The 23,809-nt window shown below is 39.1% G+C and overlaps 1 protein-coding gene and 1 long non-coding RNA gene across 4 annotated transcripts in view; one reads left to right on the forward strand and one right to left on the reverse strand.

The window, feature by feature from the left end:
• LOC120539224 overlaps nucleotides 1-18,672 on the forward strand; it is a 67,605-nt gene extending 48,933 nt beyond the window's left edge. Inside the window, exon 3 of the long non-coding RNA XR_005635574.1 lies at nucleotides 18,180-18,672. This is a non-coding gene — a long non-coding RNA (uncharacterized LOC120539224). The remainder of the gene's footprint in view (nucleotides 1-18,179) is intronic.
• A 1,931-nt stretch (nucleotides 18,673-20,603) lies between these two features.
• LOC120539237 (SPARC) overlaps nucleotides 20,604-23,809 on the reverse strand; it is a 46,296-nt gene continuing 43,090 nt past the window's right edge. For all 3 annotated transcript variants that reach the window (XM_039769118.1, XM_039769127.1, XM_039769137.1), the window contains exon 9: nucleotides 20,604-22,195. In XM_039769118.1, the coding sequence (XP_039625052.1) occupies nucleotides 22,143-22,195 (53 nt within the window). In that variant the 3' untranslated portion in view covers nucleotides 20,604-22,142. The remainder of the gene's footprint in view (nucleotides 22,196-23,809) is intronic.

Here is a 23,809-nt window from a genome sequence, read left to right on the forward strand (position 1 = left end):
CGCAGACAATATGCAAACTCCACGGAGGAAAGACCCAGGAAGCAAACCTGGGTCTCCTAACTGTGAGGCAGCAGTGCTACCACTATGCCACCGTGCCACCCAATTCATAGTACTGAGAAAAAAAAATAATCCACTGACAACAATGAGACACAAAATTCCAATGGAGGACACTGTTTTTTGCCTTGTGCCCAATGCTGCTAGGATAAACTCTGACCCTGAAATGGATTAGGCTGGTCTATAATTGTATTATTGGATAAATGTTGTCTTTAGAGGGGCAGCACAGTGGCTCAGTGGGTAGCACTGCTGCCTCGCAGTAAGGAGACCTGGGTTCACTTCCCGGGTCCTCCCTCCATGGAGTTTGCATGTTCTCCCCGTGTCTGCGTGGGTTTTCTCCCACAGTCCAAAGACATGCAGGTTAGGTGCATTGGCGATTCTAAATTATCCCGTGTTTGTTTCCTGCCTTGTGCCCTGTGTTGGCTGGGATTGGCTCCAGCAGACCCCTGTGACCCTGTAGTTAGGGTATAGCAGGTTGGATAATGGATGGATGGATGTTGTCTTTAGAATGTCATGGTAAGGCAGTTTCAAATTTCTAACCTGTAATTCTTGTTAAAAGATACAATGGTTCCTTTGTGGTGGAACTGTGCAAACTAATCATATTAATAACAGTAAAGACTTTATTTTCTATCAGGCCTGTATAAAGCAAATACTATAAAAAGGTCTATTGTTAGCATGTTTATCATTTACTGTATAAATGGACACTAGCAGGTTAAGTGACTTGCTCAGGGTCACACCGTGCATCAAAGTTTGTGGTTTTAAAGTCCAGTGCCTTATCCACTAAACCACACTGCATGCCATAGAAGATAAAACAGTATGTTCAATAGACCAGTGGGAAATGTCTACACTGACATTTATAAAGGGCTTAAAAATTGAAAAATCACATGTGGAAGAAAAATGAGCCACAATATTTCAATTTAACAAGAGGAGGTCTTTATTTCCATTTATACTGATCCGGAGCTTTAACATTAAATCACTTTATTTACAAAGTCATTCCCTCTGTCACTATGCAAATTGAGCAAATACGTTTCCACATTATTAGTTGTCAAAATGTGTTTGAAATGTTTACAAAAAATATTTCAATAACAGTTTTTTAGCCATTTATGTAACATCAGGTTTGCAGAGACCATACGCACATGTCATGTATTTCTTCCAGCTACTGTATTTCTTACCTGTTCTTCCGAGAAATCTATTAAGACTGAAAGCAAGTGGGAAATTAAAGTGTATGTATGTGGGAGGAATGTTTCGCAGCTTTGTATCTTAACTGAGGAGGAATGATTCAGGTGTTGATTGGACACTTTCCCATTGTCCTCCTTTTGTTGGTCAGGCATCCAGAAGCTTTCAGAGATTCTAGTGAAGATCCCTTTATCAAAAGTGTAAGAACAGAATCCCATCTGCTCTTGAGTCCCTCCTGGATTCATTCAGCCCTCCGCAGGGAAAACAGCACACAATACCTCAGCATTTTAACAATCACGCTCCGAGGAGCACACATTCTGGAAAGAAGCAATAATGCTGGGGATGTCCCAACAGGGAATGCAGCATGAAGGTCACGGAAATTAATCTGAAACAATTAGCTGGGCTGTGAATTGAATGTCTCCTTTCAAAGCTCTGCCTAAAGACTTGGAGTGCTGCTTCTGGTGGTTTATGTCATTCATTCATTCCCATTTTACATGATCTCGCTAATTGTGGGATGTATTCTAGCAGACAGATGTCTCTTTGGGTGATCCATACCCACCAGCTCTTCTCAGTATTAGTTAAAAAACTACAAAAATTGTAAAAATAAAATCCATTTTTAAAATCTCATTAAAAAATAAAAACATTACAGGAGTGGAGTTTCAACACAGAACAATCACTTGAAGTTAATTATTACCATTAACTACTTAGAATTAGAAGTCCGATATAGAAAGTATAAATAATAAATGTTGTGTTTTTAATCTATGACTGCTCCACTAATCTATATGATGTAAGCCGATTTCTGGCTTTCTGACAGCTACAATTAAACAAAGCTTAGCTGAGACTTCTGTAGTTTGATTGAAACTCTTGACCAATAGTTCATGGCTGCATAATCAGGCCGGTTTTTTAATGATTTTTAAGCACAGGGAGAAAATTAACATTTGAAAAATTGGTAACGTAATAAATCAGCAAGAAAAGCAACATTGTAACAATGCACGGAACGAACCAACACACAGCGTCATAACCGAAAACTCGGTTTTTAAAGACTGCTTACTTCATTGTGTTTTAACCTCAGTTGTAAAGGATTGTTTTAAGGATCCCATGGGCTACCCCACGCAAACCGTTTTACACGCTGCATATGGCGATTCATCGTCACGAGAAACATGCCTCTATGAACAATCAACGTGGCTCAGAGGTGCCAGGAGTTGGTGGGCGTGGCTCCTTCTGTGGGCGCCATAGCTGTCTTACTTGTCGGCGGCTCAGTGAATCCACACCCCTTCCAGCGTGCTTTCCATGATTGTCTTGCCTTAGTGAGTTATATATATACAGTAGATTATTATAGCATGTAATACTGCATTATTCATCCATTTTGTAACCCACTTTTTCAGCTTGAGAGTCCCATGAAGCTGGTACATATCTTTGCAACACTGGACACCAGGCAAAAACCAAACCTGAATGTGGAGCTAGTCAGGGCCTTCTTTAGGGGAGTGGGACAAATTGTGACCTGGGATTGGGGGGCCCCTCCACGTAACATTCTCTGATGCCTTTTTCATACATACATCAAATATAAATATACGCTACAGTGCATGTGTTGAAATATTGTAATAAAGTGACACACCAAGCTTGTAGCTTTGCTGCAATCATCTGATCCACCTTTCTCCCACTCTTGACGTAATCTACTCCCAGTCCCCACAGACAAGAACTGCCACTCCCTCCCACCGTCATGGCTCTAGCACTAGTCTTTGCAGGGCAGCCTCATGCAAACACATATACTGACTCTTAGAGGGACACTTTAATTAACCTAAGATGGACATCATTAAGCTGTGGCTAAAAAACAGGAGAAAAACCACACAGATGAAAGGAGAAGGGGCAAACTCCACACAAAGAGTGCTCTGGGAATGGCACTCAGTATTAGATTATCTATAGTGGACTGCGTATCCACTTTTGTCTCCCATTTTGTGCCAAATGTTGCTGGGACAGGCTTTAGCCCTATCAAGAAATCACTTATAGTAAAATATAACACTGTCCCTGGAAGGTTGAGGTGATGATACTAGCCATGGGTGGGATGCTTTTCCATTGAAGGATTCAATCATAATCTCAAGGGGCCAAATTAGAGTCACCAATGAACCCAACCTACATATCTTTGAGGTTTGGGAGGAAAATTGATAAAAAAGCTCTCCAAACAAAAGGAGAACATGCAGACTCCACATAGACAATCACCAGGAATGAGATTTCAAATACAGGACTTTGAAACCTCGAGGCACTGTGAGCAAACTTCTCAAATTTGCCTTTTTCAACTCATGGTTATAGAGATATATTAAATTATACATCCATGTCCCCTGCGGCTAGACTCGCATAGTAGTGAAAAAGGACAAACTTTAAAAATCAATAAACAAACAGGTGTCGCTAGCTAAGTGGAGGTAAGGTACGATCCAAAACATGGCAACACGTAGACCGACTCGAACGGAGGCTCACGTGTAAGTGAGGAGGGTCCTGCCCAGCTCCCAACTCCTGACATCACGCTTCCCCTTCCCCTTGGCCTGCAGCCTCTCTCTGAGATTAGTGTAAATATATTGTGAGAGAAGTAGCAAAATCAGATATCAATCAAATTATAGAAAACAACCCGATCTAAATCTGTTAAGTAGTTCTCTTGTGAAAACATATATACAGATAGACAGACAGACAGACAGACGTTGGACCTTATATATACAGAAATGATACTATATTATATTATATTATACATCCATGTATTTTCCTAACCAGCTGATCCAGGGCAGGGTTGCAGGGCAGCTGGAGCCTATCCCAGCAATTCTAAGGCACTAGGCAGGAAGAACACTAGACAATTTGAACACAATAATGGAGCTGATTTACGTTTGCATTTACATTTACTGATGCCTTTATCCATGATGCCTTACAACATTTAAGATATTAATGGCTATATTTCGGGTGGCACAGTGGTGCAGTGGTAGCGCTGCTGCCTCGCAGTTAGGAGACCGAGGTTCATTTCCCGGGTCCTCCCTGTGTGGAGTTTGCATGTTCTCCCCATGTCTGTGTGGGTTTTCTCCCACAGTCCAAAGACATGCTGGTTAGGTGGATTGGCGATTCTAAATTGGCCCTAGTGTGTGCTTGGTGTGTTTGTGTGTGTCCTGTGGTGGGTTGGCACCCTGCCCAGGATTGTTGGCTGGAATTGGCTTCTGCAGACCCCGGTAACCCTGTGTTTGGATTCAGCGGGTTGGAAAATGGATGGATGGATGGTTATATTTCGTTTGGTTTTAGCAGTGGTAGTCCTCCTAACCTGCATGTCTTTGAACTGTTGAAGGAAACCAGAAGCCCTAGAGCTGTGTTTCCCAACCTCGATCCTGTGGACTTCCTGTGACTGCAGGTTTTTGTTCCAACCAGATTCCTAATCAGTGACAACACCTGATAGCACTGAGCTCATTTAATTAGCTGTTTTTTTTTTCCTTATATTCTCCATTCAGAAAAGCATAGCAGCATGATTTTTAGACATTTATAAATATTTCTGCTTTTGCTCTAGATTTAAATGCTTAACTCTCTTTTGTTGATTTCATTATATTTTGCCCTTTCTCTGTGCATTTTTTCCCCTTTGTTGTATCTTATTAATGACAATTATAAATGAGTAGAGCAGACACGCTGGCAAACAACACTGAATAATCAAAGGCTGTAACTACTGTAGTGTCAAACCCACTAATTAGAAAATAATGGATTAATTAAACAATTAGAACACCTAGAAAAGTAGAATGAAAATCTAGATGAAAATATTGTTAAAAAGAAAAAAATACATTATTCCCATATAACTACTTGGTACATTTCAATATATATATATATATAAGCTGTTTGGAACAAAAACCTGCAGCTACAGTGTGCCCCCAGAGCCAAGGTTGGAAAACACTACCCTAGAGAAACCCATGTGGGAAGACATACAAACCTGACACATGGAATACCCATGATATGAACCCTGGTCTGCCTACTGTGAGGCAGCAGCACTACCACACCATACTGTCCCGCATACTGTACTATTATATTATATTATCCATCCATTATCCAACCCGCCACATCCCAACTACAGGGCCACAGGGGTCCGCTGGAGCCAATCCCAGCCAACACAGTGCGCAAGGCAGGAAACAAACCCCAGGCAGAACACCAGCCCGCCGCAGGGTGCACACACACACACACACTAGGGACAACATCGGATCACCAATGGACCTAACTTGCATGTTTTTGGATGTGGGAGGAAACCGGAAACCCATGCAGGAACAGGGAGAACATGCAAACTTCATGCAGGGAGGACCTGGGAAGCGAACCCGGGTCTCCTAACTGCGAGGCAGCAGTACTACCCATTGTGCCACCCTATATTATATTATATTATATTATATTATATTAAAGATCCATCACTTTTTTTCAGTGTTAGGCAGCCACATCATATAATTTGTAACTCAAATATATGTACTTCAAAATAATTAATATGGTGTAAAATGCAATCATTATCTGATGAAAAGACACAATTTAAAGCTCATTTGTCAATAAATTAATTTCCATTGAATATCAGCCAGCAGCTGAGTTTTGACAAAGAAAAAACTTTTTTTTTTTCATTCTAAAAAGACCCTCTGCCTCTTACGTTAGTGAATCAAACTGGTTGTTGAAGTGAAATGAGCACTTCAGCAGGCATCCAAAAACAGTAGCAGCTACAGAATACAAAATGAAATCATTAACGTTAGTTGAGGGAATCGAGTTGTATGAACAAAGAATTACTTAAGGACGATGAGCACTTGAGACCCCTTGTTAACATTGCTTGTAGCAGGACCCCATTAAAGAAGTTCTTTACGAAATACAGGGACTATAGGTACATTTGCAAAGAGGGTGGTATGGTGGTTGGTGCTGCTGCATCAAATCTTAAGGAGTTTTGGTCTTTGTGGACTGTGCCCAGACTCTGTGTGTCTGTGTAGATTGTCTTTTGTTACTTTAAGTTTTGCTTTGAATCCTTAAGAATTGCTGGTTAAATTATTCTAAACTGGCCAAGTGTGTGTGTACTCTATTATGGATAATTACTTCTTCCAGGGATGACTTCTGCCCTGTGCCCAATGACCCCAGGGTAGACTGCAACTCTTAGATAGTCTTCAATTGGGTTCCATGAGTTCAGTACCTGAATGGGTGAACATACATACAAATAATGGTTAAATTGAAAGTTTTAATTTTCAACTACATATGGTTCACCAAAGAAAGCCAAGAAAACACGGGTAGAGCAGAGAAGATGCATATAGAATCTTATCAATGATTTCAGCCTCATTTAATTTGTGCAGAGCCAATATGTCTTTAATGGTAGACAGATGCAAACAATTACTCATGCTTTTGTGTTGTTAAGGTAATACTTTTTCCTTCTTCTGTGTAACATACAGACATACACCAGTCTTAACATTAAAACCACTGACAGACGACATGAATAACATTGATTATCTCATTACAATGGCACCTGTCACTGGATGGGATATATTAGGCAGCAAGTGAGCAGTCAGTTTTTGAAGCTGAAAAAATGAGCAAGCAACTCTGAAAGGGCTAAATTGTGATGGCTAGATGAGTGGGGGCGGCATGGTGGCGCAGTGGGTAGCGCTGCTGCCTCACAGTTAGGAAACCTGGGTTCGCGTCCCGGGCCCTCCCTGCGTGGAGTTTGCTTGCATGTTCTGTTTCTGTCCAAAGATATGCAGGTTAGGTGCATTGGCGATTCTAAATTGTGTGGTGTGTGCCTTGTGGTGGGCTGGAATCCTACCCAAGGTTTGTTTCCTGCCTTGTTGGCTGGGATTGGTTCCAGCAGACCCCCATGACCCTGTAGTTTGGATATAGCAGGTTGGATAATGGATGGATGGATAGATGAGTGGGTCTGAGCATCTCCAAAAGTGGCAGATCTTGTTTAGTTTTACTGGTATGCAGTGATTAGTACCTACCAAAAAAGGTCCAAGGAAGGACAACCGTTAAACTGGTGACAGGGTCATGGGCACCCAAGGCTCATTGATGTGCAACAGGATTAAAAACTAGCCTAACTAACAGAAGATCTGTTGCAGCACAAGAAAAATGAGAAAAGATGACAGAGCAGACAGTGCATTGCAGCTTACTGCATACAGGGCTGCATAGCCTCAGACAGGCCATGCTGGCCAATGCCCACCAACAAAAGAGGCTACAATGGGCATGTGAGTGTCAGAACTTGACCATGGAGCATTGAAAGAAAGTGGTGAATCATGTTTTCTTTTGGATAATGTGGAAGACCGGGTTTGCGTGTGTTGTTTACTTAGATGGCAGCAGGATGCACTATGGAGTGTAGGCACACCAGCAGAGGCAGTGTGAATCTCTGGACATTGTTCTACTGGGAAACCTTGGGTCCTGACATTCATGTGGATGCTACTGCAACACAACCACCTACCTAAAGATTGTTGCAAACCACGTACACCCCTTCATGTCAATGGTATTCAGTGGTCTCTTTCAGCCCTGCCAAACTGCAAAAATGGTTCAGAAATGGTTTAAGGAATATTTCAAAGAGATCAAAGTGTTGAACTGGCCCAAATTCCCCAGATCTGTCTGATCGAGCATCTGTGGAATGTGCCGAATAAACAAGTCCAATTCATGGAGGCCCCACTTTGCAACTGTCAGGACTTAAAGGATCTGCTGCTAACCTCTCGGTCAATGTCAATTTATTTATATAGCACATTTAAAACAACATAGGAATGCTGTGGCCAAAGTGCTTTACAATAATAGAATAAAAGAAAACTTACAAATAACATAAATAGGAATAAAATATATGAACATAAAAAAATAAATAATAAATAGAAGTAATGATATATAATCACAATGAGGAAACCATCAGTATTACTAAAGGTCACGGAATGCAAGTGAATAGAATTGGGTTTTTAATCTTGTTTATTTTGTCTTACATTGTCTTTTATATGATGAGGTAAAGAGTTCCACAGGCGAGGGGCAGCAGCTGCAAAGGCCCTGTCCCCCTTAGTTTTACATTTGGTACGAGCGACAACAAGAGACAAATGACCAGAAGATCAATCTGCATGGCTGGTGTAAAACACACAATTCAGATAAATAGGCAAGAGGAAGCCCATGTAAAGATTTAAAAACTAGCAACAAGATTTTAAAATCAATTTAAAAACTGACGGGCAGCCAGTGTAAAGAAGCTAAAATAGGAGAAACAGAGTCAGACTTTTTTGCCCCAACCAGAAAGCAAGCGGCAGCATTCTGGACCAACTGTAACCTGTTTATCAGGGATTTGCTAATCCCAGAATACAGAGAGTTGCAGCAATCAAGGCGAGAAAAAATAAAAGCATGAGTAGCTTTCTCATGATCCATAGAAGATAAAAAAGGCTTGATCTTATCTAATAGACAAAGCTGGAAAAAGCTGCTCTTGACTACAGAATTAACTTGTTTCTCAAAAGAGAGGTTACTGTCAAAGATAACACCAAGATTGTGAACTTGACATTTGCAAAAGACAGAGAAAAAGCTGAGAAGTCCAAGAACAATTTGGTGTCAGATACTGCAGGATACCTGCAGAGGTCTTGTTGAGTCCATGTCGCAATGGGTCAGAGCTGTTTTGCCAGTACAAGGGAGAACTACACAATATTATGCATGTGGTTTTAATTAGTTTAATTTTAATTTTAGGCTAATTAGTGCACATATTGGGCGGCATGGTGGCGCAGTGGGTAGCACTGCTGCCTCACAGTTAGGAGACCTGGGCTCGCTTCCCAGGTCCTCCCAGCATGGAGTTTGCATGTTCTCTCCATGTCTGCGTGGGTTTCCTCCCACAGTCCAAAGACCTGCAGGTTAGGTGCATTGGTGATTCTAAATTGTCCCTACTGTGTGTGTGTGTGTGTGTGTATGCGCCCTCCGGTGGGCTGGTGCCCTGCCTGTGTTGGCTGGGATTGTCTCCAGAAGACCCCCGTGACCCTGTACATAGGATATATCAGGATGGATGGATGGTGTACATAGTTATTATGCATCTGGTTTGTGTGTTTTATTTGGAAAAAAAATGACAAAAAATACATTTCACTTCTATTCCCTGTCATTTAAAACTCACTTTAACTTAGTGAAGAAGGGGCCTGAGTTGCCTCGAAAGCTTGCATATTGTAATCTTTTTAGTTAGCCAATAAAAGGTGTCATTTTGCTTGACTTTTTTCTACAGAAAGGTTTGCAAATGTATTAAAAATCAAAAACTATTTACATTGAAGTTATAAATATTTACATTCTCCAGTTATAAAAAATAGACTAATTTTTGTGCCTGGAAAGAGAAACACAGAACCATGCATTATTCAGTTGATTGAACAATACATCACCATTCCTATCCCTTTTCTTCATTTTGTTTATTTAGATTGTATACATTCCAGAATCTACAGTGCCCTCTACAGGAGATAAGTACACATTGCATATGATGAATGCAATACTATAGTTCCTCCTTTTGAAAGAGACAAAATAGATACAGTCACTATGTTAGTTATTGATAAGCTTGAATACTTTAATAACTAGTTTTTCAAAACTGAATTTTTTTTTCTAATACAAGGAGAGCTTTTTATTTATAATAAGTGTATAAAACTATTGTTCACTAACAGAAGGCATACATCTAGGCTCTAAAGTCTTGCCTATACTTTCATGAACTGTGCTCTCCAACTGATTTGTGAGAAAAGCAGCGAGACACTACTATGCATAATCTTCCTTTTATTTCTAGTTTTTATATATCATTTATGCAGGACTGGTGCCACCATTAAGTGAATTAGGCATTCGCCTAGGGTGCAGATCATAAGCGGCGGGCAAACCTAGCCACATGCGTTAGCTACTGAACAGTCGGTTGGCGCAGTAATAAGCTTTTCCTAGGGTGCACAATAACCTAACACTGCCACTGCTTATATGGTCCTCTGGGGCTACTGTGTAATTCTGTCTTTGCTAAGTCCTCTGCTTTTTCTCTTCCTTATTTGTGCTTCTTTGTTGTATTTTGTTTTTTTGTGACTTGCTATTAACTTATAATAAAGGTGAAACTGATTTTCTGCCTCTTTTTAGTCCCATGTGTTGCCTTTGTAATTTAAAAAAAGCTTCATTACATTTTTCTCACGCTTTAACTTCTAGTTTTTGCTTCAGTTCAGTCCTACTGAAGCCATTGTACCATGTAATCCACGCATCATTCATTACAGGTAGGCAGCATATCTTCATGTCACTCTTTCATGCTTTCTGACTACACTTTCTGAGTGGTTCAGCTCACAGCATGAATGTGACAAGCTCATTGTTTTAACTTTCCACTAAAAAAGAGGTAAGTAACACTGAAAAATTTACCAACATCTAAGGCAGTAGTTTCCAGTTCCAATACTGGGGGTCTCCTGTGGCTACAATCTCAACCAGTTTCACAATCAATACCTCTAATTAATTTAACTGTTTAATTAGCTGGTCTTTCATCTCCTCTTATTTTGTTTTTAGAAAAGATTATTATTTTCATAATCATAGGAAATTTAGAAATATTCATGTTTAAGGCATATTTTTACAGTAAGTTCTTACCTCTCTTTTGTCATTTTCCTATTAATTTGAATTTTTCTTTGGAGATTGCCCCTTTACTTTGTATTGTGGCAATGACGATTAACCACCAGTGACGTTAACAACAGTGCAAATGACACTGAATGATGAATGCATACTGTAACACTATTAGCAGCGTGTGCAGCCATGGTGTGGGTTTGACAGGTATAAATGTTAGCACTCCTCTCAAGCTACAGTTTTGTGCACAGCAATTTTGGAAAGAGGTCACATATTTCATTAGCTTGTAGGTAACCCTGTAAATAATGTGTGCAATGAGTGATCTGCTTTTTGAGGAGGTCACTTGAATGTTATCTGTAGCGTGTAGGGTGATGGTGTCACTGTCAGATGTCAACAGAAGCTGTATGAAAGAATTTCTGGCCTCTTCATATAACATTCAAACAGAATAATTGCATACTAATGTAACCAGTTCACACCGATGTAGCTAGGTGGGGCAGTTTGTCCTGGGCAGCACTTTTTTAGGGAAGGCATTTTGTAATAAACTTTGGTACTAGACTTTTTAGCCTTTTTTGACAATTTTGTTTGATAGGACTTTGGCAAGTTAATGTGTGTTATCTATGTCAAAAATTACACCATTTTCAATGTTTAAAAAGTGTTGCAATGTCATATTTTACAAATGACAATCTTGACCAGTTTGCCGACTGAAGACTCTCTCCATTGACTTATTCCAACCGAAAAGAGATGAACCCTTCAATCTCATCTCTATACATATAAATTTCAACGTCTGTCCGCTTTTCACGAGAGAACTACTTCACGGATTTAGAGTGTTTTTTTTCTATAATTTATTTAAACATTCCAGTTGATTTTGCGGTTTCTGTCATTGCTCTAAGTGGCATAGTTCACTTGCAGGAGCAATTTATTCGTGCAAATCTGAGACAGAGGCTGCGGGCCAAGGGGAGGGGGAAGCATGACGTCAGGAGTGGGGAGCCGGCGGGGGGCCCTCCTCACTGACACGCCAGCTTTCCATTTGAATCGCTCTACCTTTGGCCACGTTTTGGAGCATTATTTGCCTCCACTAAGATAGCAATACCTGTTTGTTTATTGACTTTTAAACTTTGTCCTGTTTCACTATTAGTGGTCGGAGCCATGGGGAAGGGACAGCTAGTTATTAATATTTTGTTATTCTCCAAATTGAAGATGAAGAGAGCAAAACAAAAAGAAAAAGGTGAGGGAAGAAGTAAAAAAGAACGAATGGGCATTATTGACATACCTCAATCATAAATAATAATTAAAAATGTAGTAAAAATTGTCATTGTTTTCATATGTATTTTTTGTTTTAATATGTATTATGTTTTATTTTGTAAGTGTGGGATGGGGGTTTGCAGACTCAAAGACTCTAGCTACATCACTGTTTTTTACCAAAAGACTAGAAACTGGTATGCTTCATTGGATTTTTCTTATTATTTCAACAGCTCTACAAGTGGAAAGTGTATTTTGAACTCATTTTGTTGGAGAAACATCCCATAAGGATTAGTAGGTTTAATCACAATGAAGGTGTTATATTATTTTTAAGCTGTGATACACAGGCTTAAGGAGTCAGATGTGCAAACATCAGCCAGCTGCTTAGACCACATTGGAGACTGACTTTCTTTTGTCCATTGTTTCTGTGTGGAGTAGTGAGACAGTGAAGTCCTAAAACACACACAGGAGCATTAAACCATTCAGGAGAGTAATTTGCAGTTCATGAGGCAACCAGTAACACATACTACACTTGACATTTAGTCACATCATCACCAAAATGCAAATGAAAAAAATGGTCATTTGACTGAATGTAGTCTATCCTGGCTAGAGTTGGGGTAATAACGTAGAAAATAATATGTTACTGTAATCTAATTATATTATGAAGTAGTGAAGTAATGTAATGCATTACAGTTTTTTTTATCATTCTTGTAATTATATTACAGTTGCTGACTTAACTAGAATTTCATTACTTGCATTACACATACAGTGTGTTTCAAGGTAAATCTACTCTATATATAAAATCCTAAGCATAAAAGTGCAACGATTTTATGTGACATTTTTATGTCACGATTTGTGTCATGCTTTAAATCGGGCTTATTTTAAAACCTACATATTCTTTTCAGAATTTATCGACCTTTAATGTGAAGTTGTTAGATTTTCAGATTCTTATTCCGCTTTTTAAATTATAAGCTAAAAAATATTAAAAACTCACATCCCGCGAGACAAGACTTTGAAGAGATTTAACCACGCCCGGAGCCAGCAATAAAAGACACAGAGTAGATGACAAAGACAGCTGCTGTACAGGCTTTTAAATGTTCGAAGCAGACCATGAGGCACGGCAGCAGCAGCAAGCCAGCAGCTGATCGAGCAAAGAGGATGTAAAAAAAAGCATTTATTTGTTTCCAATTGTATCATAGTTTAAGAGGGGGTTTCGGAAGAGCAACCACATCTCCTTGGGGTGCATCCAGCACCCCTCTTCACAACACAAGCGGCAGAGATGCGAAGTGGTTGGCACATAAAGTGCAGGCAAGGGGGGTTAGCGAGCAATGTGAGCAGGGGGTATGTCCCCTAGTATTATATAAATGTCTTGAAGTTCAGGCTTTCCATCAAATGTAATGCTCAAGGACATGAGTATGGCTACTCAATCAGCATCTCCTGCCCAGTTTGCGTTGCACATGTGAAGGGATCTAAGTTATTAGAGGACACCTTCCCTAGTCAATCAAAAAATAAAAAGGATGGAATTAGCTACTGTGTCAGGCTGAGATGCATGGATGTCTGATCCACATTACCCATCATAGACAAGTAATAGATTAAAATACAAATATTTGATATCTCTTGCCTTAACATGTACAGTACCTTCAACACCTTTCCTCTGTATCTTCGTGTGTCTGAACCTCTCTTGTCTGGCCTCACTCAAGCTTGTTCCTGTAAAGCCAGACTCTATCATTCTAAAGGAGCCTTACTTGCCTCCTGACCACTTTTATACTTGTCTTTATCTATCTATCTAGTGTGATAAAGGCGCTTGGTTGGCGCAGACCTGACACTTACTGACACCAGAGGCAAATAAACAAAATATTTATTTTTCTTCACCTGTGGGGCACGTCTTCCCCATGAACCCCACAGGCACAACACAGTCCCAACTCACAAATAAAAACACCACACTCTTCTTTCTTCCACTTCTCCCTGGGCAGTTGTCCTCCTCCCAACTCTGGCACCCTGAGTAGTGCAGGCAGGCTCCTTTTATAGCCCACCCAGAAGTGCTGCAGGTGCTCGTTGACCTACTTCTAGCTGCACTTCTGGGTGTGGCTGCGCTCCCACCCAGAAGGGCTCATTAAGCCTTGCAGCTCCCCCGGGCGGTGGCCATGGAGCCCAACAGGGATGAGCTTCAGTGTTCCACCATTGTGGCCTCAATACAACCCAGGGGGGCTGCTACCAAGTGTTCCGGGGGACGTAGCGTGCATCCCATGGCTGCTCCACCGGATCCAGTGTCGTAGGGGTGTCTATATCTATAGATATGGAACATCAATGTTTATTTAACATTGGCTTCAACTACACTAATTGCAGAGCACTATACTGTGCACGTTTAAACTACCAATAAGCCACTGCAAACATGTTGTTTTGTGTCAACTTTTATCCATTTTGATTACTGCGTTATTTTCAAATTGCAATTACTTTTTGTTTACCCTCATATAATCAATAACTAGTTTGCCACTCTGATTTATGGTTGTATGCAGACATTTATGTGATATTTTGCTGTAATTGCATACACAGTGATCAATCAGCTGAACTTGTAGGCACTAAACTAAAGGAGAAAAGATGAAGTGTGGTGTTGATGTTACAGAAAGTCAAAGATCTAGAAATAGAAAACTACTTTAAACTGACCTCACAGTATTCATTCCAAGTGTCATGATCATTTCTTTCCAGCTTTTTCTTGGTATCTTACTTAAGGCTTCCTAAGTTCCTCTCGCCACAGGGATTAATATTTCATTCTCATTTTAAATAAAGCACTATAATTATTTTAGTTATCAATAAATTATTTGTCATTTTTAGACATAATCATGGGTCGGTATGGGTTGTTTACCGGAAGTCGCATCGTTCTGAAGTAGCTAACCGCAACAGTATTTAAACCTCTGTTACACCTGAACCTGAACATTGCCTGAATTTCTAAAATCAAAGATCTTTCTGTATTTTCCTTTGTAGTTGAATTTTTCTGTTTATGACCACATGGACATTTGACTTATGGTCCTTGGCTTAGGTTTTGGCTTTTGCATCTCTCAGATCCGTCTTTTTGGTTACTAAATCATTCCTGTTTTCCTAACTATGTGCATACTTCAACCCTTTCCCAGTCCTTTACATTTCTGTCACTGACATCCTTGCTTGAAGTACACTTAGCCTCCAAAATTATTGGAGTGTGGTTTTCAAGGCTTCTGAGGCCAAGGCAACTGGTGATAATATTCTTTTTTGTTACCTTTTGATTTTATCCTTGTTAAATATGATTCATGTCCTCCTGTGGTGCTATCTTGTTTTCCTTAGGTAGGCCTTCATGTTGGAGACTCATTGCTAGGTGGTGAAGCCCTGTTGCTGGGATGCAGACATTTTGACTTCACTAGTACAGTATTTGAAAAGGTGGTGCTGCACTTTCGTGATTGTCCAAGACTAGATTCATGAACAAAAAACATTTTCTCCATTTTATATTGGTAGTTTTGAATCCTGTCTGATTTATGTCTTGTATATCCTTTTTGGCTTATGAACTACCATTCCATTGTTTGACTATAATTCTGGCTACACATCTTGAGCTTTGTTTATTTAATTATAGCCTTCCCGTTTACAGTCTCTGCATGAATTCTAACTTCTCTGTACCATCTTCTGATTCCATTCTCCCACAAAACAGCTGTCTCCTTGCACAAGCACCACACCAAATTTATGACCAGATGGAAGCATCTCTAATACTCTCCTATATGACCAGACTAATGGTCATCACTGGTGATGTGCTAGCGCGCCCACAACTCACCTTACAGGTGTATCTCACATTGGACTCCAAAAGTCTTTATGTTCATTTTGTTTATTTTTACAACACATAGATTTAGCTTGCAATTAATAACGCATATAAAATTACAGTATATCAGACACTATATGAACAGTAACACAAGACGCTTTCAAATGTAAATATCTACAAATTGGACTACAAACAAGAGGGAGACATAGGTCAAGCACAAAATCTTTTATACAATTAAGAACTTGGAAAAAATATTATGGTTATCAAAAGAAACTGAAGGGAGTGTGGACATCTGTGAGAAGTAAATCATTTATTGGGTGAATTTGGGTAATATTTGAACTATGATAATAAAAGGGTAGCTATTGCACTGTGCTGGTTTAGCAAATGTGTGGTACCTTCTTGGAATGTATTATGCCTTCCAGCCTTAGGACTTTCTGCCAAAACCATGTAGACTCAGCTAAAGAACTAAGACTTTAGTCAGTCAAGAAACATGCCCTTGATCCTGTTGTACCCGAGACTCTTGTGCTAATTATACTGTATATTGTCTTCCTGTTCCTTAACAGATACTTTCTTAAAGAAGTTAATTGGGCCTTAAACCTCAATCCAATTGTGAATGTTTTTCTGTTTAGTGTTTGAACGTTTTCTTCTTGATCATCTGTTTGAGGTGTGTGTGTTTCTGGGACAACAAAAAAAGCTATAAGATAAAGGAATCTGTTTTTAAAGGAGCGTGTGCCACCTGCAAAATCCAATTGTGAGTATACTATGGTAGTATGAGATAAACAATTTGCAATATGTGTTAGTGTATTAATACCGAGCTCATTACATGTTGTGAAGGATGGCCGGCCATTTATCCCGGCCAATACCCCCAAGCCGCCAGGTGGAGCCCTCCTTGCAGCATGGAGGTCCCCAGAAGACCAGCAGGGCATCATGGACAATGGAGTTTTTATGCAAAGCCCTGCTGGATGCCGTGGGGGCCACAGGAGGGAGCTGCAGGGAGGACCGAGGGCTTCTTCGTGCCCTGTGACCCGGAGGTTCGTCATAGGAAGAGCGACGGACTTCCGGGTTGAAGAAAAGGATTATTTACCCTGACCCGGAAGGAATAAGGACTTGTGGACTGTTGGGCAGAAACACCTCCGGGTCAGGGAGTATAAAAGGACTATGGGAACTCCCAGACAATGAGCTGAGCTGGGTGGAAGGGTGGCAACGCGTCTGGGAACTGGAGGGTTATTTATTGATTGTATTGGTGATTTATATGAGTATTGTGGTGGAGAGTGTGCTTTGTGCACTGTGGCGACAAAATAAAGTCAACTTGAGGACTTTTACCTGGTGTCTGGAGTCGTGGACAGGGGTTCAAGGAAGCGAGAGCGCCCCCTATGGTTCACAATGTGTGCAAAACAGACTTGAAAGATACACAGAATGGTATACTTTTTTTTTTAAAAAATGCCATTATGTCTGAATAGTCAGATAGGAACTGCTGAAACACTTGTGCTGCATTCTGAAGTGGGAAGCTGGACTGGAATGCAACTCAGAAATTAAGTAAGTCAAACCCAAGTTTGTCCGACTTCAGATTATGATGTCAATTCAAAATGGCACCATACACTGCAAATTTTAGCAAAAGCTGATGTATTATATCGTTTATTAGCACTTCTGTCTATTTGTGTCTCATTAAATCAGTCGTGCACACAGTAATGTCCAACTTCTACCTGTGGACATGTGACATCATCCCCAACTCTGACATCTGAGATAAATGGAATGCAGCATTGCTGTACACTTGAAAAGAAAAAAGGGACATGCAGGGAGGGTGACTTTACATTAACTTAATTACAATGGCTTTGTCCACCAGGATGCAGAATTATATGCATACAAACATTTCTGAGGGGCAGTGTTGAGCACAAGGTATGAACCAGCCCTGAATGAGATGCCAGTCCATCATAGGACACATTCACACGCACTCCCACACAAGGCCATCTTGTCTTAATGTTATATCTGTATGGATTAAGTACTTAACCTGGCTAGTTGGCTTCTTTAGAAGGTTTGAAAGTTCATCTCTGTAAGCAGTGTGGAAAAATAACTGTGAAACGGTGATTTGTGAGCATAGTTTGGTTTAAAATACTTATGTTTATCATACATTTCCTAATTGAAGCCAATCAGAGAAGTCTTTTTGGCAGAGACTAAAAGACTTGAAGTAGCTGAACTGTTTGAAGATAATGAAAAAATGTGCTTGTGGAAAGGGAGCATAATCCATATATAGCATTGGCCAGTAGAACCTGCAAATAGCTCACTGAATGTGCTGAATTGGTACTAATCCATATATAGTCTCACAAACGTGCGCTTGGTAGGCAAGCTAAGGGCTTAACCGAGGGTAGAAAATTTTTTTTGAAGTGCACTAACCTTTCCTCTCCTTCTCCTACAGATCCCCCAAAGAAAAAACAACATAGAATACTTCCTGCTTTCCTTGCACAACCACACCTCCTACTGAGGTCACTTCCAGCCTCAATTATTGGACCCCACCTCATCCTCCCTGGCTATTATAAAAGCCCAACTCCTTTTGTGTTTAGTTAATCCCTGTTTTGGACACGGAACCAGACATTGCCCTGGAACCATTTGTTGAAACGTTGAGTTGTTTTGCTTTGTACACTGTACAATATAGGGGGAGGTTCCCCAGACCTTTTTCTGTCTACTTTGTGTATCTTTACAATAGCATTGGTCAGTAGAAAGTGTGGGTGTAAAAGCCTTTCAGGAAGCCTCAAAGCCAGAACCACCTTTGGCACAGATCTGACCTTGACTCCAAGAGAAATGCCTCCATACTCTTCTGAAAAAGGGTACTTAATAGTCAATGATTCAAAGATTTAATTGTCAAAATGACTTATTGCTTGACGTCACATTTGATAAGTGTGAAAATAGTAATGGCCACCGGATTTTATTTGTTGCAGCAGAATTAAAGGTAAACTTCCAGTTACAAACTGGCCTAACCTTCCCCTACGTTAAACAGATCATATGATATAATCATGTTTTAAATGAGTTTAACTCAGTTCAGGGTTGTAGGTCCCTGAAGCTCTATGGTACAGGGTAGGTTTAAAACTCATGGACAGGACACCAGTCCACTGTAGGCCACATACTCACAAAAGGAGTATTTACAATGGCCAACTAACCTAATGTGTACATTTTTGAGGGGGTGAAAGGAAAGCCAGAATACCCAGAGAAAAACCTGTGTAGATAAAAGAAGAACATGGGATTTTGTGGGTTTGAGAATTTTGTGCCTTTGTGTTGTTATATTTTGAAAATATAATGCAAATTGACAATAAACTAATGAGCAGCTTTTTGCAAAAGTCTCTTTTTGCATGCTTAATAAATTTTCTTTCTACTTTACTTGCTTGTAATTAATAATATTTTAAGTTTTTTTAAAGATTTATGGGTGTTCAGTATTGAGTTGCTATTGTCAATGAAACCATAATATCAATTACTGTAAGCACAATTCTATTATAGAAAAAGTTAATAGTCTGGATAAAACCAAACATCAGGTACTATTTTGCCCTACTGGACATAAAGTTAGGTGGGTAAACAACAATATACAGCCGAGGATTCTTTTTTTTTTTTTTGAACAGTTTCTTCTGTAAAATGTTTAAGAAATAAAGCAAGCGAACCTTAAATTTGGTTCTGAAGGGCTGCAATGGCTTCAGACTTTTGTACCAAACCATCTGCTTAATTAGACAATAATCCATAAAATTAAATTATTATTTAGTTGTATGGCTTGTTAGTGCTTTCATTAGGCTTTGTCATATCATTTTGAAATTATGGAGTAGCTGTGTTACCCAGCATCACCCAGGACATTTTCTAAGTCATTGGGCCTCAGTTATAGTGTTACTGGTTAATCGGATTTGTCAGAAGTAATATGCAAATAACTAAGTTCTTTTGTGTGCACAGTATTTGTATTTTTTCTTTACCAGGTTCTAATATTATTAGTCCGCTTGAGCTGCTTACTGTTGAACATGGTACCTACAGTCCTTGTGGTATTGGCATGAAAAAGACCGCAGCAGAACTCCATATTAAAGCAGTATTTGGATGTTTGGATAGGTAACTTAAAGATGATTCAATCAAAGGTAAATCTGCTAAAACTCTCAACTCTCCATTAGCTTCAAAGTCAAAAATTAGTACCACCTCAGTATACAGTGGGTTTGAATAAATGTCTGCCAACATAAAAAACAAACGTTACTAATTATTTTTACTCACTCTAAAGCATAGTCTTGTTCTCTTCTTATCATATTCTGTAAAACAGCATCTCCATCAGCTATAGAAAACAATCACACTTCATTCTGTTCAATCATGGCTTGGCTCTATCGATTACTTTACAGTGTTTTATTTTTTCTTCTTTGTTGCTTTAACTTCAGAAAGCACCTAATGCTGATTGTTGAAAAGTATTGGATCTTAATGATGATATACAAGTAGACAAAAATGTCAGTCTATTCAAAAATGCAAGACTATGCAGTGATAAAAACATGTATTGTTATTTCAGATTTATTGTCACTTGAGTCATCCCCCTCCCAGTCCCCTAAAGTGATCGACAGCACTGTGAGATATTTTTCCCCATTTCTAACTGCAATCATTTTATCAAGGGGACCCCTCACTCTTCTAATCGCACTCAGTTCTTGAAGGGGGAAGCTCCCCCACTCTTCAAATGCTGTCTGTGGGTCATCAATGAGCTTAAAAAGGTAAAACTAGGTCCCTAAACGTTGACAAACATTGCTGTCTAAGATAAAAGCTGTAATCCAGCAAGACAATGAAATTGTTATCCCAAAGTGGTTGAGGGAATGGAAAAAAAAAAAAACACAGCCGTAGCTACTTTTGATGGCACTTTTATTGATGCTCTTGTTTAAACTTTGTGAGCACTAACGAAATCACCCAGAGCAGCCCAATGGCTTATTTGGTATTTGCATAGGGTTGCAGATAAGATTAAGGTTGGCAGATATTAAATACCTTTCTTACTGGATCTGTTGCATGAAATTGACTATGTGCATGGAAAACACTTGCTAAATGTGTCTTCTTTCAGCTTGAACAAACTTTGCATTAAATTTCATTTCTCCTATGAGTGTTGTCAGAGCTGTGACGAACTGCGGGATACTGTGCATTAGAAGGTATCCCTTTCTAGAGCATTATTAGACAACAAATAAAAAGACAAGTGTCGGCTAATTTTCTTTTTTCTACAATGTCACCAAATTTTAATCAAATCTATCAAGACATTTTTGAGATTTATAGGTATTTTCATTTTTGTATTGTGGGGGAAGTTTACCCCTAAACATTCATATATCAAAATTTCCTTTCTTAGTGGATACATACTGCCCTAGATGATCGTCCTGCCAAATTTTTGCTTTTTTAGCTAAATGGGAAATAGTGTTTATACTGATGAGTGAGTGAATCTGTGTGTCAGTGAGTCAACTTTGCATTTTAAATATGTAGATGTTGATTCTTTGCTTTCCAAGGATTTAGCTGTGAACAAATTAATTAATTCTCAGTCCTGCACTTTGTCTTCCAAATTTTCTTTTTAGGGATATAGTCAAAACAGAACCTTCATGAAAGACACACATGGATGAAATTGGGACCAAGTTAAATGGTAAGCTGTTGGCTCCATTGTCATTTGCATCTCATTGTTAATTGGCAGCAGGTAAAGCAAACAAGAAGCAATTCATTAACACGTCTGGTGCTGTTTAAAGTTAAAAGAAGAAATTAAGGGATGAGAACCCTAACAAGCGAGTTAGCTAAAATGAAGCTCCAAAATGCTGCTTGAACACTAAATACTTTCATATTAGGAAAAAAGGATTGGAATAAAAAACTTGCAGTCACTGTGGCCCTCCAGACCACCCATGCAATACAGTATAATATCCGAAGCATACGTTTTAGTAAATGTAGTTTTTAATTTAAGCAAATTCTCATCCATCCATAAATGTTTGTAGTCATAATGCATGGATTGGTCACTTGCTGCTTGCATTGTGTCCACCAAGGACTGCATAACATTTGCATTCTAGCTGAACAATACACATTTTTCAACATTTATATCTGATATATTCTTTATGCATGAGAACATCATGTACTGTAACAATGTTGCCAGCTGCCCAGGCTATAGAAGTGCTACTTCATCTCAACTAGTCTTGTGTTCCTGGTGGGCAATGAGCCTGAAAAAAGAGACCGGGGTACAATGAGTGGATACATATTTGGTTACAATATAAATAGTCCATGTTTTTCCTTCTAATGTTGGCAAGTGCTCATCTGATGGAAGACTTCTTTCTAATGTTCTATTGAATTCCTTTCAGGTATGTAGATTTTATACTATAAATACAGATGGGTTTGAAGGAAGATGACAGCATTTCATGTGTTTCCAGTTTCAGTGGAGGATTTCATTCTGAGGGCATATTGATTTGGAGCCCATTTTCACCGCTGAATATGAGAGAGACAGAAAAAGCAAAAATGTTATACATGTGAAAACAAGCATTATACTTTGTGATTACAGACAGACAGTCTTTAAGGTTAACTATGAAAATACATTTGATATTTTTTATAGGAAAGAGGAATCTCAGTTGGTCCATCTGGTAGTCTCCTGTGATTTCTTTTTCCATAAAATTCAAAGAACATTAGATCATCTAACTTAGCACACATCTGAACTTCTGCTAGACTGTTACAACTTTAATCAAGTTTCCATCAATGTGAACAATTGACTAACATACTGGACCGCATGTACTGTATATGAAGTAGTTTAAGAAATTGGGCTGAAAGGTTGAATATTGGCACTGAAGAGCATCCGTGTGAAGAAACATTTTGGTTGATTTTCATGCTGCATGCTTTGATACTTTATAGCCACAAGTCATTACAATTAAAATATCAATATAAACATACAGCAGATGGGTAACAGTAATTATCCGCATATCCCATTCTAATATTTATTCATAGGTTGAATAGCACTAAAACCATTGTTATTCTTTATTTACCATTGTTGGTTGCCTTCATATCAATGCATCTGTAATATGCAGTACATGTGCATTCTCAAACCTGTTTAATCCAGTTCAGAGTCATAAGGAGCCAGAGCCTATCCCAGCAACACTGGGCACAAGACAAGAGAATGCAGTAGTCAGAGCACCATTTTGCCAATTTAAAACTGCCAGTTAACTGAAATTTCATAAATTTAGCAATGCTGGGGGGATCCCAAAAACCAGGAGGAGACCTACACAGACACTGGGGGAATGTGTAGACCTCATACAGATGACTTCAGGGCATAGAATTTCAACTCAGGATGTTACATCCTTGAAGCTCCAGTGAAAACCACTGAACTACTGGGCTGCTAAACATACATGCTAAACAAGTGCATGAAAGAAATAGGAACATAATGTGGATTGTATTTGTTATAAACTGCATGACAGCTCATTGGTTATTGACGCAGCCTACTAGCTTTAGAGACAATTCAATTTTATCATATATATTAACTTTCATCTGTCTATCTATCTATCTATCTATCTATCTATCTATCTATCTATCTATCTATCTATCTATCTATCTATCTATCTATCTATCTATCTATCTATGTTTTATTGCTCATAAGTTTACATATTTCAGGCAAAATTTGTAAGATGTGGAACATTTTTTAAGAAAACAAGAGTGATCAGACAAAACACATTCATTTTAATGAAATTCAAATTAAATTATTAGGCATCACAGAATAGCACAATTATTTAAAAATCATAACAATAAACGTAATAATAGCATGGTCTTGTTCAAAAGTTTGCATAGCCTTAGTTATTACTATCATATGTTGCACCCTTTAACGTCAATAATTGCTTCCAGTGTTTGATGATAGTTGTGAGTAAGACCCTTTATCTTCTGAGATGGTAAAGCTGCCCATTCTTCATGACGAAAAGCCAATAAAGTCCTCTAAATTCTTTGGTTGTCGTGCATGAGTTGCAAGTTTGAGAGATCTCCAAAGTGGCTCAGTGATACTATGATGGACACTCCAAAACTTTCACTTTATTCTCCCACAACAACTGACGGGTCTTCTTATGT

Source organism: Polypterus senegalus, chromosome 1, assembly GCF_016835505.1.
Source record: "Polypterus senegalus isolate Bchr_013 chromosome 1, ASM1683550v1, whole genome shotgun sequence".
Lineage (NCBI taxonomy): Eukaryota > Metazoa > Chordata > Cladistia > Polypteriformes > Polypteridae > Polypterus > Polypterus senegalus.